Raw genomic sequence first — 16,157 nt, 5'->3', positions numbered from 1 at the left:
TGATCACTATATTGTCCATGTATTATATACAGAAACTTTCCTCTTGAATCACTTTATCTATTTAAAAACCGCATCAAAATCCTTTGCGTAGTTTTAAAGATTTAAGCATACAAAGGGACATAGGGACAGAGAAAGCGACTGTTTTATTTTATACTATGCAATGACTAGCAATCTGACCCAGCTGCGCATGAGTGCATAGTAAATATATAATTTTTTACTTACCACCGATTCGGAAAGTAAATTCTACCGACAATAAACGGTAAGAAACTCGATAACCTTTGCTTTATTTAATTGATAGGGTACGCCAATAAATTACCATTCAATTTACATTTCCCACGTAAAAATAAACAAATAATACGCGATTTTTATAATTAATAAAATCTTTAGGCAAGGTGGAAAATCAAGTAAGAAGGAATCTAGAAAGCCGTTAGTGTTCGTCCAATGTGTGTTTATGGGAGTAGCATTAGGCTCCTTTAGCGACTATTGCAAAAACAAATTTTTTTTTTTTTTAATTAAGCACAAATTCAATTTATCGAGGAAAATGGCTGCGGAAACTATGTTTTTTAAACATGTGTAATGGATAGAAATACCATGTTATTTTTACTTTATCTAACTGTTGCAACATGCAGTTAAGGACTATTTGTGTTTATTTTATTTTCATATTATTGTAGTAAATACATTGTTTTGATGTATCTCCCAATGTTTCGATAACCAATATTGAGAGTTTATTATTAACTAGGTGCCGGCCGCAGCTTTGCTCTCGTGAAAGTTGAATATAATTACAAATTAACTTTAAAATAATTTATTAACAAAATAATTAACAACATTAAATGCTTAAATATATACATACAAATATGAACCAAAACTAGTTACTGTATATATCTTGACCGCGTGGAATGGTGACAAGAATGCTAGTAGCATTTCCCGGCTAAATCGCAATTCCGATCCTCTGGGCAAAAAACGAACCAGCCCTCTTGTCACCAGTGGAGGCAATGAGGCGAGGTGTTATACTTTTGATGAAGCTTTTTGCACCACTACTCCAAGGGCCAAGCGTTTCGACAGCAAATGGAACAAAAAAGTAATTAGATATAATAGAAGAATATTTAGTTCTTTTTTTTTGCTTCAACTTTTTCCGCATCGTGTCAACACATGTAGCGTCCCACACAAGGGCCCGACCTCGTTCCCAGGGAACCAATGATGATAAGAGACCTAATGGATTAAACCATTAGGTCTCTTACCATCATCGCGACTAATTCCACGAGTCTCAGTAAGAGCAGGAACGTCGATGGTGGCAAGAGCCCTTTTTATTATGTCATTAAGAGAACCGTCACGGAAAAGCTTACCTGAACTCCTTGGGCAAGAGAGACCATGTAAACCGAAAGAGTCCACCTCCTTTCCACACGGGAATCTGTGCTCAGAACACAAAGGTGTTCCCAGTCGGAGACCAATCGATATGCGAAAACATTCATTATTTAAAAGTGTCCCAAGATTTTTAGAGGGTAATGAATTCAACCAGTGACTAGACTCTTTAAATGATAACGCTAGAAGCCTGGCACGGTCTTGAGCACTTGTTAAATTTTGTGTCAAACTGTGTAGTGTAGCGTGAACCAATGAAGAATCCCAAAGTTTTTGTTTTGGAACTTCCTTAGGGATATCATCATTAGGGCACTTTACCTTCCAGGTCTCTATCGCCTCAGTTCATGATTTTTACTGATTTTGATTATAAAATTTCTGAACAAAGGTATGAAATGCTATGTACAGAAGAGAGAAAGGCCGGGAGGGCAACACTTGATATTTTTCTCACGCCGATGCCACCAAAAGGAATGGGAAGTGTAGCTTGAGTCCAAGAATATTCATCAAGAGATAAATTTAGAATTTTTTCAAAAGCTTTTTTAAGGGTGGCATCGATTTGATTGGTAAGACTAGGATATTTCCAGATTGGGCTCGCACGTAGAATGTACATTAATTTTGGAACAAAAAGGCAATGTTTTAAGATGGTATAAGCTATATGAGAATTTAGAATGCCCAATCTGACAAAATTGTCCGAAAATATTATAATTTTATCGTTAATAATAGGCTCTATGTCCTCATCAAATAGCGGTGCACCAAGGAGGCAAAGTGTATCTTTGTGAAGATTTTTTATGTTACATGTAATTTCATTAAATTTATCTATTACCAAACTAATATTTTTGTGAGTTTAATTGTCCGTAAAAAAATTTCACATTTTGAAAAATTCAATTTAAGACCAATTTTACCAAATTGTTCTTTAATTTTAATTAAATCTTCAATAACGTCATCTACTTTACCTCCTATAGTTCCATCATCTAGATACCAAACGTTTAATTTAGATTTTAAATTCGAAACGCAGATTAACTTAAAATATTATACGTTTATTTAAAACCTCTTTGTACAGCACATTCGTGTTTTGTGTATTACAACCCTTAGGTGAGAATATACGAAACGTTTACATGTATCTACTTATTTTTAATCAATAGCACAAAGTGTGAATCATCACTTTGTGTTTTTAACTTAAGAAATCTTCATATAATTTCCAAAATAAAAAAACAAAATTTCATGGCCCTAACTGTAATACATTACGCTTGGCAATGACGAATCAGTCATGACGTTTTATTTTATGTAGGTATTATATAGATAATATAAAAAACATTTCATTTAAGTAAAAAATCCTGGTAAGTTCAAGGATTCATAGCTATTTTTTTAATTTTTTATGAACTGTATTTGTATATTAGGTTTTAGCATTAGTCTATAAAATTTAAAATTAACATACAATCATCGTCATCCCCCAAATACGTTTATAATGGCAATTCAAAAAAATGCTTTTATGAAACAGAAAAAAATTCTTGACTTTTTTAAATGTATGCTTTTTTAGGAAAGTAATAGACGATTGCAAAACCCTTGGAACATAGGATAACCTTTCTTTACAGTCATGAGACTTTAAGACTTTATCCACTTCCTAGAATAATAATGATTTATTGAAAAAGTAATCACCGTGCTCAATATTTATTAAACCATTTTTTTGTATCATTTTTTTCTAAAATAACCAGGAAAATGAAAACAAAAAAGTTACTATATGCACTCAAATTGAGCTATTCCAATGACCTACAATCCGAATGCCAGTATTACAAATTTATGTCGAGAAAATTATACAAATGCGTTTAGAATTACAGTTGATGACATTTGTTTTGCTTTGTTTTTATATAATTGTTTTAGACTAAGCTTTATTCCAACCGCACGGACAACAACTTGAATAATCTATAATATTCATCATTATTCATAATGGATTATCGATAAATTGTATATTATCGATTGAAAATGCTACTGTCGGATTTTGTAAGTAAAATAAAGTGGATATAAGTAGTTAAATGGAATAGTTTTGTATTATAAATAAAGACATATCAATCAAGAACTGACTGAAAACATTACTAAGCGTACAATATAACAACGTTATTAACAAGTTGAATGAAATACGTAAGTTTTCATTTCGGTTTGTTTAGATTTATTCCTTCTTCAATTGGATTGGAAAATAGAGTTCATACCCCTCTTCCCCAGTGGGCACTTTAGGCAAGTGCCCAGGACCCGTCGATCATTAGGGTCCTCTCAGATAAAATAAAAAGATCTGCATATTTTCAAAATAAATATTCTGACTTTTCCAATGCATACCTAAAAAGATGGCAATAAATCAATAAAGCATTATTTATTCGCAAATTGAAGAACAATGAAAGTTTCTTTGTCTATTATAACAAAATGGTGTTCCGTCATAGGGCATTATGCTAATATAGTAAGGGTCTCTAATAGGTTAAAGACGACATTTCTAGAATGCTATATACCTATAACTTTAAAGAGATAAACATTAACACCCTAAAGGACTATATTACTACCTAACAATAATCAACAACCACATATACTTTTACAAAATGTAATAGATTTTCATTGTTTTCCCAGACGCTACTTTGTTTAGTAACTAAATTGAAATCTCGTGTGTTATGCATCACAACTTGTGATTCAATATAATAATACATATTATGTATCAATGGTAAAATTAACATGAAATGATTTAAATCTTATATTATTATATGCACTGATTTAAAAAAAAAGCTAATGATTATTATCATTTATCACATAGATTATCACATGAAATAATAAAATTGTCATCGTTACAACTTGAGAAAACTTTTAATTGATTGTACCGCCTTGTCTACGTTGAAGAAACAATCCGTAGAGCTTGGAACCGGTTACACAACATTTATGTATATACGTTAAGTATGATCAACGGACCGAAAATAGATCTATTACGAAATTCTACGCGAGCGTCCCGTACCGAAAGAGGAGTCTAATGACCGCAAACAAATAGGTTACGTTCAGACGACACTCAGCTGATGCCGTCTTCCGCACCTCCATTCAATAATATGATTACAATAAGAATTGCTTCTTCTTCCTGCCCTACTTTTACAAACAACCCTGTGCGGGTTGCACAAGTAACATGTAAGTATCAAACAACTGACAAATTTGTCGTCATGTTTATGACTGTTCAATAAATAGTACCTGCAAGTGTGGGTAGACCCAAATACTTAATCGGGCATAATATTCTTAGTCTTACATTTTTATATACAGTCTATATATGTTTAAAAACTTTATAAATTGTTAATAACATATTAAGGTTTTTTATTCAGTTACTGTAATCTTGACAAATAAAAAAATTTGGACCCTTAGATTTCGCGAAAAAAACTACAGTCTTCAATTACAAAATTTAAAAAGTCTAGTTCTAGCACCGTTAATTACATGAGCAAAATTGTTACTCATTATTTTCTAACGATATAGCCTCATATTGTAAAACAGAAGACAGTTGGAGCGTGCAAAATATTATAGCGCGGCCACCAAAGCATAAATTAATACAAGCTTTCGGTTTTTTAATACAAAAGTTGTAATGAGGGGGCTGTCCTGATGGATAGTGACTACCATCCCCACAGACATCTGCAACTCCAGCTCTTGCTGAACGCTTTTGTTTTATAATCTGAGGATATATTATTATTAATTTAAAAAATATTTTATTAGATTATATATACCTATGTCATTTCCTTTAACTCCTACTTATTATTAAATTATTTCTAAGCCTGATAGGTACATTGACATCTGACTCTCAATAATCTCATCCCCCAGCAAGACCGATAATTATGTATATGTTTTTTTCATTACATAATAATTATTTTGTTAGAACTCAATTTTTATTTCTTAACACACAGCGTTAATTTATTGTACTATTTGATATCTCCTGATAAGCTAAGCACCAACGCTACGCGTGATTACGTCCAAAATATAAAGGTAAAAAAACAACAACATGATATTTATGTTTGTGTTGCACTCATTAAAAGATAACAAACAACGATAAAATTAGAATAATCCTTTTTTGTATTTTTTAAAAAGATAACGAAGCAAAATGGAAATGACATCTGCTTACATTAAAAGTTCAAATATTTCAGAAGTTTTTATCAGAAACGTTATTGCTATTATCTTTTTTACATTACGACATTAGAATTTGTTAAATGTTTGAGCAGTCATCCAGTTACCTCTGGTAAGAATTTCCTGTATTGGTTGATTCTCCTCCTAAATATAACAGGTGACTACTACTGGGATACTGTAATACTTAACTCTTTAAATATGGACCTAAAACTTACTGCAATTATTTTTATAGAATATGCTAATTTAACCTCACCGATTATGGAAAGAAAACTACTTGTTGAATTAGGGTTTCCAACCTCTATGGGCACTGATTTATTTCAAATCAAATCAAAATAAACTTTATTCAAGTAGGCTTTTACAAGCACTTTCGAATCGACATTTTACAATTAAGTGAAACTACCACCGGTTCGGAAAGTAGATTCTACCGAGAAGAACCGGCAAGAAACTCAGTAGTTACTCTTTTTTAACATTTAAAAATACAAAGTCATGTTAGTTAAATACAATTATTTAAATTAATATATCCTGCTTGGAAGTCAACAGGCACTTTCAATGGGCATTGGGTAGTTTTGAATCTGGATGTTTTATTTTAATTTTAACTGTATATTCATATCTTTATCGGTTTTGTAGGCCAGTATTAATTTCATAATATAATTTCAATTAATGATTAGATAAGGTTTTCTTCTGAAGATTCATCGATCGGACGTCTTCAACTGAGATTATGTTGATTATTGCGATTAGATTTTACGATTTGATGAATAAAAAAGGACACCTGGCTTGTAAACTGGTTTTCGTTATCTCTGACGCGTAGCATCTGAACGTTTAGCCTCGTTTATTGGACACTTGTTTTGTTTAAAGATGGACTACTGAGAAGAGATTCGAAAACCTTTACAAGAACCTTTTTTGCAGCTTTTTTGTGCTCTACAAATATGTATTAGCCATATTTAGCGTATCATGCATCGTCATCGATTGAAAAACTAAAAATTATGCACATCATTATTGTTTTATTTTTGGTGATAAGTATAAATTTTTTTTTAAAATGCAACATGTAGAGCGTAATAAGCTCTACAATTTCCTTTTTGGTTTTTTTTTTTATTTTTAACAAAAATTGCGATCTCCAGCGCGCCGCACAGTCAAAGTCCTTAGTAAAAAATTTAGAAAATTTAATTTGGTTTTATTAATTAAATTAAACTTAAGTTAGCTTTTCTAGGTATTGGTTTACCCTACAACATATAAAAATTTCAACATTTTCCGACGAAATGACTGGACTATTGGGAATAGGTCTTTTTTAACCTGATTTATTGTTGCATATATATATTATATATATAAATATATATTTTGTTTGGTTTGTTATTTTTTATGTTATTTGGTCTCAGAGATTCAACACCGAGTTATTATAGTTAGTGAAATTTCCAATTGAAAAGAAATACTGTGAAAAATATTTAGGGTTACGAATAGACAACCACTTAACTTTCAAATCTCAAGTAGACTACATTAATAAAACACTTTCTTCTTTAATTAGGTCATTAAAAGTAACAAATTTCAAAATGCATAACTAAAATCATAACATCTATATTTCGCTAGTAAAATCGCATTTATTGTATTTAATAGAAATATAGGGTAATACTGGAAAAACAAAATCACGTGACGACATCAAAAACTAAACTTTACAAAGAAACTTTTTTATTTATATAATTCTTGTATTCTCATTAGATAAAATATTGATAAATCGATACATTAAAATTTGACATTAATAAAACAAAGCGATAAACTTAGCACCCGACGACCAAGCTTATTAGTACTCCCAATAATTAGAACCAAATTTGCAAAAAAAAAAAAAATATTACTTTCGATGGAACACAACTTTATAACAAATTACCATTTTATATAAAAAAAATTAACGAGTTCAAGTTTCAGCTCTCAAAATATATTATACAGTATACCCTCTTTTGTAGCGATTAAAATACACACAGCTATTTAATTATATTCTATTCCGTTAACTAAGTGTAAGTGAATCTGTCTTTTTCAGAACAAATTGTTTACCTCATAAAGAATAACTAATTAAAATAAGGTATAGTTTGAAATTAACCACAATGTTTCTACTACCTACTTTCTTACCGCCATGTATGAAATGGAACAGACATAATTTAAGAAATTCCAGACAAGCTGTAAAGTTTATGAGAATGTGTTAAAATATACATTATTGGCGGTCGCCATAAAATTGCTATACCACCTACTTTGTAATAGTAAATTGTGTCTACAATTAGAATAAATATCTCCATAATAATAAAAAATATTTTTAGGCATATTGTTTATGTAATGTTAATATCAGTAAGAAATGGTGCAAACGCAAGCTAGCAATACCAAATTTTCACGTAATTATTTTGTATTTATAATTCATCATATGCTCGGTTAGTCTATTTCAATTTATTCTACCACATATGAACGTATCCACCAAACCGCATCGCAGCAGCTTGGTGGTATCATAGATATAGTGTTAATAATGCTACATTATTCTGAATATTGAAAGTAATTGCTTTAGATTTTTTCGCAACAATTTGAATTTTAAATAGTGGCACAATATAGCAATAGATATTTTTAAAAATTGCATGTATTTGTTAAACTAGACATATTTGTACATATTTGTATAATCAGAAAGATGATTGACTAAAAAGAACAATAAAAAGTAGCATCAGGACACTTCCTTGTGGTATAACAGAAGATTTTTATTTTATGTTATAGGGGGCCAACGAGCAGGAGGCTCGCCTGGGGGAAAGTGATTACCACAGCCCATGGACATCTGCAACATCGGGGTCCTTGCAGGTGCGTTGCCGGCCTTTAAGGCAGACATACGCTCTTTTCTTGAAGGTTCCCAAATGGTATCGGTTCTGGAAAACCGTCGGCGAAAGCTGGTTCCACAGAGTAGTTGAAAATAGAGTCTTGAAAATAGCGCTGTTGTGGATTTTTGGACATCAAGGTGGTGAGGATGGAATTCCGAATTTTAAAGAGATGTCCGAAGGTGAAATTCATCCTATTAAACCTATTTATTATGAAATTGGATGGATTGGTTATGGATTATGAAATGGTAAAATTAAAAATGTTTGTGGAATTTTATTATATAAACGAATACATTGCCCCAAGAAGGCTTTATTGACTGCGAAGTCGGAAACTTTGCGTTATAACTTTATCCTTACTTTTTTTTGTACATAGAATGGTATAGGTTGGCGGACCAACATATGGACCACCTAAAGGTAAGTGGTCACCATCACCCATATACGTTGACGTTGTAAAAAATATTAACTATTCCTTACATCATCAATGCGCTACCAACCTTGATAATTAAGATGTTAGGTCCTTTGTGTCTGTAGTTACTACTATAAGATATTCTGTAGCATATTTAGTATAAGCACTGCACCCTGCGAAATGGGTTGCTAGTGAATTATATGCCTCTTCAAATTATAGGCCGCCTATACAGTTGATCTCTCTAATTGAAAATAATTTTGTCGCTTCTGCTTGATTGATGTATATTCTTTAAGGAAACTGTTAATTCACTTGTAAATTTGCCTTTCAAATATTTATATTACTATTAGCTAAACAACCTATTTTATTTTATGTTTTGAAGTGTTTTTTATCGTCACTTTAACAACTATGTTAAATAAATTTGGTGAAATTTCTTCGTGACGTTTTAAATAATTTATTATTTATTAAATCTACACGAGCATCATCTTGATGTCTTTATAAAAAAATACACCTTAACTTTCTTAAAATTTAATACAATGTTTTCAAGGTCCATGTTAAAACATAGCTTATTTTGTAAAATTGTCTATTACTACCTCGTCATTCTAGTGACTAACTCACAAGGCCTCACATCCCTCAGCCCTTGAAAACCGGGTTGGAGCAAACAAAAGTTATGGTATTTTTCTGTGGAGTTTCTGAAAGTTATCTATATATAAATCAAAGTAATATTCGTAACAAAACTTATACTGTCGCAATTCATTTCGATACTAGTTAGTCACAGAAAGAGCATATTAGATTGAGCTTCGTTAATTTAAGAATATATAAAGTACTGTTTCTTAAATATTATTTCAGAATGAAAGACGAGTTACATAAAACATTAAAAAAACTAAAAACTACCTTCGTATTACCCGTTTAATTATTTACAAGATATCTTTGATTTTATGATACAAATTAACTGAATCTTTAAAGCTCAGTTTTTTTGGACGAAGGAACTGTTGGTTTCAATGGAAAACGATAATATTTATCGTATATTTCTTCCCAGAATAACGTCCTTTCCTTCAACAAAGATCCTCTCAATTCTAAAGTTCTATTGATGGACATATGTGGTGACCAGTCCGAACCCACTGGCTGCCATGCAGGTAGCTTAGAATCAGCTGGTACAGGTTTTCTGGAAAAGTAACAATACCTTTTTATACTCTCTGTTCCCATCAATAAAATGATAGAAATTAATCATCACGAATGATGATTTTTTTTATGGTATAGGTTGGTGGACGAGCATATGGGCCACCTGATGGTAAGTGGACCATCACCCATAGACAATGACGCTGTAAGAAATATTAACTATTCCTTTCATCGTCAATGTGCCACCAACCTTGGGACCTAAGATGTTATGTCCCTTGATGATGATGAATTAATTTAATAATAATAATTAATTTCAATAACTTAAGTGGTTTACTATATTACTCACCCCGTTGTGATAAAATTTAACCATAATTCTCTTGTTACTGCTTTAATTTTTTGATAGTCTGATGAAATTAAATTTTCATCCAATACAGTCCAAATTCCATCCAAAACGGCTTGTGTTTGAGCACAATGATCTGCTCCGCGAATATTAGTATGTGGAATTACTGGGACATCGTTGTCTACAAACGAGTACTCGTATAAATATATTTCTTTATGTCCATTTTCCACGTGCATTTTTATTGCTCTTAGTGTTGGATATGTGAAAATAACATCTGAGAAGTAGTTGATATACCCAAGAACTGTTTCGTCTCCCACACCTTTATTACCGAAGTAAAATTGTTTAATTTTGTTTGCTACTTGTTCTTTTTCAGTTTCATCAGCGAACTTTAAATCGGGTAGGAGAAAATCTGAGAATTTTGCATTCATCTGATCCTTCCAAGTGTCAAAAAGAGGCAAGCGGAATAATCCTTCCATGTCAGCAAATCCACACAACATGGGATATTTCTTATAGTTACCAGACTTTAATATCTGAACTGGATTATCATCAAGAAATCGTTCTTGGCCTACATCACGCTCCACACATGGAGACATAAAAAAAGTTGAATCTTTCCTTTCCATGACGTTTAGTGAGTTTAATTCTTCAATGGATACTGTTTTGTAAAATTCTTCTAAAGCGTCGAAGTCTTCTACATTTTTAAAATTAAGCAGTTTTGCGTACTCCTTAGCGTTTTCAATGGGATCAGATTGGATACTAAACGCTGCAGTATTTGCACCACTCTCTGGGATAACCCTTTTAAACAAACCTTGTGCCATTTTTGATATCATTAGAAGATCTACTGCGGATGAACCAGCACTATAACCCGCAATTGTGACTTCATCAGGATTTCCACCAAATTTAGCAATATTTTTGCTAACCCAACGTAGTAAAGCAACTTGATCCTTCATACCAGCATTACCAGGTACATCTTTTGTGCCTAAACAAAGGAATCCGTGTGCTGCCAACCTGTAGTTAAATGTTACTGCAATAACTTTGTTGCTCTTAACTAAATGTTTGGGTTGCATTATGTTTCCCCAACCTAAAACATAAGCTCCCCCATGGACATATACAACGACGGGAAGTTTTCTGTCAATTTTTTCTGGGACGAAAATGTTGGCAATTAGACAATTTTCTTGAAAATCGTTTTTGGATACATTCATATTCATATAATTGAAGTGTATGCATTTTATATTCTTTTCCTTGGCTTCAAACGGTTCAGACCAGGTGGGTGGTTGTAGAGGAGCCTAGAAGAAATAATAGCAATTAATACGGCATCCGTTTTAGGACATACTCATATATGAACTATTTCGTAATAGTAACCATAGCATTATACTTATTGAATTCTGAATACAACCTCATGTATAATTCATAATTACTAGACACATTAAGAGCTGAGATTGCACAGTGGTTAGAACGTGTGCATCTTAACCGATCATTGCGGGGTCAAATCCAGGCAAGCACCACTATATATGTGTGCTTAATTTGTGTTGACAATTCATCTCGTGCTCAGCGGTGAAGGAAAACATCGTGAGAAAACCTGCATGTGTCTGATTTGATCCAAATTCTGTTCATTCCACCAACCCGCATTGGAACAGCGTGGTGGAATTTGTTACAAAACCATTGTTTCCCAGCAGTGGGAAATTTACAGGCTGTTAGTTTACTTTACACACATTATTAGTTTGTTGGACAAAAAGTAGAAAAGCATGGCGATTTCCGGTGCTCATTGTTGTAATTTAAAATAAAATGAGAGCAATTGTCAATTACACATGTGACTCGAATGCGAATACAATATTGTAAAGTAAAAAACGAATTAATATTGCATATTGCTACAACAGCATTGTCATCAATGCTCATCAATTCTGTACATATCTATGATGATATCAAATTAATCTTTCTTATCTTGTACTTGTGATAAAAAGCTAATTTAAAATTAGGAGCCATTCATTTATTACATAAGAGTATTTTCACTAGTTTTTGACCCAGTGGTTACATGACAGGGCGTCACGGTAGCATGCGTAAGCGATCCCGTGGCGCCCGCCGAAAGACGGAGAGGGTACCGCTGGTTTTTTAGTGGGTAAACCCGATGGACCTGGGCGTACTCGGCGTCCAGGAAATTGGGGAGTCCCACACACCCCCCAACTTTCCATCATGTGGGGGAAGCGCGTAAAGCGTTTTTCCAGCGAGAAAAACAAAAAAAAAGTGGTTACATTACTATTATAAGAGAAAATAAGAATAGGGCGACCCCCTCTCCCTTTGTATAATATTTATTACGTAAGGATCTAAAGGAAAAAATAAATAAATGTATATTTTTAATACGTTTGGTTTATTTTAATTTTAATTTCAAAGTAAATAATTTTTGAAATATTTAATTGTAATTTCAAAGGCTCTAAAGGTACGCATCCGAGCAAACCTCGGTAATCGCGCGGTTTCCAGCTCTTTTTCAAATAATTTCAACTTTACTGATTTGTTGTTCTTACATAAGAACTATCAAAACTCCTACGAAGGGGGTGACCCTTGTAGGAAAACATGTTCGATGCCCCTCCCCTTCCTAGATTTTTTCTTTTTTTTTTGGCAGGTATAGATTGGCGGCCGAGCGTGTGGGCCACCTGATGGAAAGTGATCATCATCACCGATAGACAATAACGCTGTAAGAAATATTAATTATTCCTTACATCGTCAATGTTCCACCAACCTTGGGAACTAAGATGTTATGTCCCTTGTGCCTGTAGTTACACTGGCTCCCTTCAAACCGGAACACAACAATACTGAGTAGTGTTATTTGGCGGTAGAATAACTGATGAGCGGGTGGACGTGCTTGCACAAAGCCCTACCACCAAGTAAATCGATCGTCTTATGTAATTGATGAATGGCCCCTTATTTTCGATATTCATTAATTACAAATATATTATGATGACGAGATTATTTACCTATATAATATATTAACCACCAACATTACCTCATTAATATTTTTTTTTTGACTGACTTTCGAATATAAATACAAAAATCGAAGACTTTATTTATGACGGCCAAAAAAGTACAAAAGCACATACGCCTTTATACTTTCGCACGTATAACGTTTTTGCTTATGAACAGATTATGATGATTCTTTTTGGTCGTTATTATGTATCGCTCCAAGGTGATACTAGTTTAATTTCGTTGATATTAGACATTATCATTTGTTGTCAAAATATATATTTTTTAATTCAACTGAAAATTTGATATAGCAATAAAATTTAAAATATTTTTAAACGAATCAACATAATCTAGAAAAAAGTATGAATTAAATATATTTTGACTTTAAATTACCTTGAATCTGTCCCGCCCAGTCGGTGCCGTGGCGTACGGTATACCATTGAAGACAAATATACCTTCCTTCACATCCTTATATCCGCGCACGGGGCCCTGATCCAGCTGCACTAAGCGAGATTCAGGATCAGCACAAAGTACTGAGTACAAAAGACAAGGTAATATTGCAAGCCAATACATGTTCACACTGCAGGCTTGTACCGCAGACACTCAGTGACTGAAGATTGCCGAAGTGGTTATGAATATTATCTCTGTATGACGCCTAATATATATAAGACATTATCGTAACAACGCTTTATGCGTACAATGATGACCAGTTACACTTTAAAGTCCACTGTGTAAATTTATCATAATATCGTACCTTTGTGGCAGATCTGATTAAGGATTACGTTGGCGATTTTATTCGAATATTATCGTTTCGTTATCACCAAGTTAACAATGAATGCTACTTTACTACGATTTGTTATTGTAGTACATTATGTTAGTTTGAGTATGCCATTTGAGTAAACAACTCCGATAAATTTAAAGTTCCCGTGTGTTATTATTTAAATGAAGACAATTTACAATTACAACAGGTCAAGGCCATATGTATAAAATTCAAAGGTCAAATTCTACGTGTGTTATCGGACAGTGAAAAATATACATACAATATTAATTTGTATGAGTTGGTATGAGAGCGCGTTCATGAGCATTGCCAATATTTTAAAGAGTATGTTCTATGTAATTCCTTAATAAAAGAGACTCTCTTTTATTTACCCTAACCACCTATATTAACGTAAAGTAACTAAAATTGTCCGCGTGGAATGGTGGCAAGAATGCTAGCAGCATTTCTCCGTTGAATCGCAATTCCGATCCACTGGGCAAAAAACGAACCAGCCCTCCTGTCACCAGTGGAGGCAATGAGGCGAGGTGTTATACTTTTGATGAAGCTTTTTGCACCACTACTCCAAGGGCCAAGCGTTTCGACAGCAAATGGAACAAAAAAGTAATTAGATATAATAAACAATAATAAAAAATAAAAATAATTCTATATATAATAATCTATGATTATTGTTTATTTTTTTGTTTTGTTTTATTGAGCTACCTAAAACTACGACTGTTATCCTCACAGACACCGTGCATTAACTCTCGTCATCTGTATGTACAAGCAGAATTAGAAAACATTCGTCAGTTTTTTCATTTCCAAATTCATCCCTTTATCAAGTATTAAATTCTTAGTATCTTTTGAATCCAAATATCAAATCATTGCGACGCAATGTGTTATTCTCAATCTGTAAAACAGATTATCGCTCATACTGAGCACACGAAAATAAATCTTAAGGTGACGGACCTTTTTTACCCCGACTGTACATACCTATTATCGTGCAAAAAACGCGACCCATCTGAAGTAACATAAATTTGTATTACAGAAATTAAAATAAGATAAAAACTATAATCGTGTATTAGTTGAGCGCCCAGAGGTTTTGACCTCGGAAAATAGTTACAGTGAATGAATTTTTTTGGTTGAGGTAGCATTTTCTTTTTTGTAATATAACTAGCAATGTTTAAAAAAAATCATTTGTGCTTTTTAATTTTTTAATTATTTATTTGAAAAGAGATAAAAAAATAATATTGCAGTGTATAATTTAACTTCAAATGGCATTTTTCTGTAAACGTTCAATTTGACTCGAATAGGTAAAGAGAATCAATCAACTTTTGGAAATACCTGTGTTTATAAAGGGACCTTGGACAGATAGGAGAACGTGAACAGGAAGGATGGAAGAAAGGTTGAAGGGATTTCGGGTTGAAGCTGCAACGTGCAACTAAACGGACGTTTTCTGGATAGCCTAGTAATAAACGACACGTATCCTTTATATGTTGTTTATTTAAAAGTTTTCACTTTTTAATAAAAAAACATATTTACCTTATAACCACATTGTCTGGTTTTATGACGATTTTTATATTTTGCTGCCGGAAGTTTTAAGAAATACGATTTTCTGCTGTTGAACTTCTGTTCAAGATTTTTTTATTTCTTGTGGTAATAAGGTAATCTGATTAAAAAACTACAATTGATACGAAAGAATTGAATAATTGGTAGATAATTGAAGGTAAATTCAATTAAAATAAAAATATGTAAAAATGAATAAAACGCATGAAATATTGTTACTTTTTATTTATTATAGGTTTTAAATATCGATAAACCATGTACTAGTATCATGACTGATAAGCATAGTTGCATACTATGTGCAAAATTGGGTTCATCATAGGAAACGAACTCACATTTGGGTGAAAATGTAAAAATAAGCAGAAGAGTAACCACTTTGAGAGCTGCTTCGAGCGAACGACTGGATGGATGATTATCTCACCTGCAAACTAAATTCGTTATGCCCATGCAAGTTATTGTCAAAAATATATTGAATTTTATAAGAAGAAGCAAAATGAAAGCTTCGATGGGGAAAAATAGCATCTTGTGGGCAAGAAGCTGGTAAAGCAAAATTGAATAAAAAATCGGCGAAGTCAAATTTTATACACCAATACCGCAACTTTGAGTGACTCCACTATCAATTTTATAGCCGTACAGAAAAATGACTACTATCGCGAAATTCATGAAAGAATGCGGGCATAACAGATTTACAGACACTCGAAGCAAAATATCACG

At 32.7% G+C, this 16,157-nt stretch overlaps 1 protein-coding gene across 1 annotated transcript; it reads right to left on the bottom strand.

Moving 5' to 3' along the window:
* Window positions 1-9,606: 9,606 nt before the first annotated feature.
* On the bottom strand, window positions 9,607-13,827 carry LOC124540560 (cholinesterase 1-like). The gene is made up of 3 exons (XM_047118237.1): window positions 13,520-13,827; window positions 10,181-11,457; window positions 9,607-9,880 (listed from the first exon to the last, which is right to left on the bottom strand). Exons 1-3 carry the CDS (start codon window positions 13,697-13,699, stop codon window positions 9,676-9,678), a joined length of 1,662 nt encoding a protein of 553 aa, XP_046974193.1. The 5' UTR covers window positions 13,700-13,827; the 3' UTR covers window positions 9,607-9,675.
* Between the last annotated feature and the right edge of the window lie 2,330 nt (window positions 13,828-16,157).

This window comes from Vanessa cardui, chromosome 2 (genome assembly GCF_905220365.1).
Source record: "Vanessa cardui chromosome 2, ilVanCard2.1, whole genome shotgun sequence".
Classification (NCBI taxonomy): Eukaryota; Metazoa; Arthropoda; class Insecta; order Lepidoptera; family Nymphalidae; genus Vanessa; species Vanessa cardui.
Note: the sequence above shows the minus strand (reverse complement) of the source record. Positions and strands in the feature narration are given on the sequence as shown.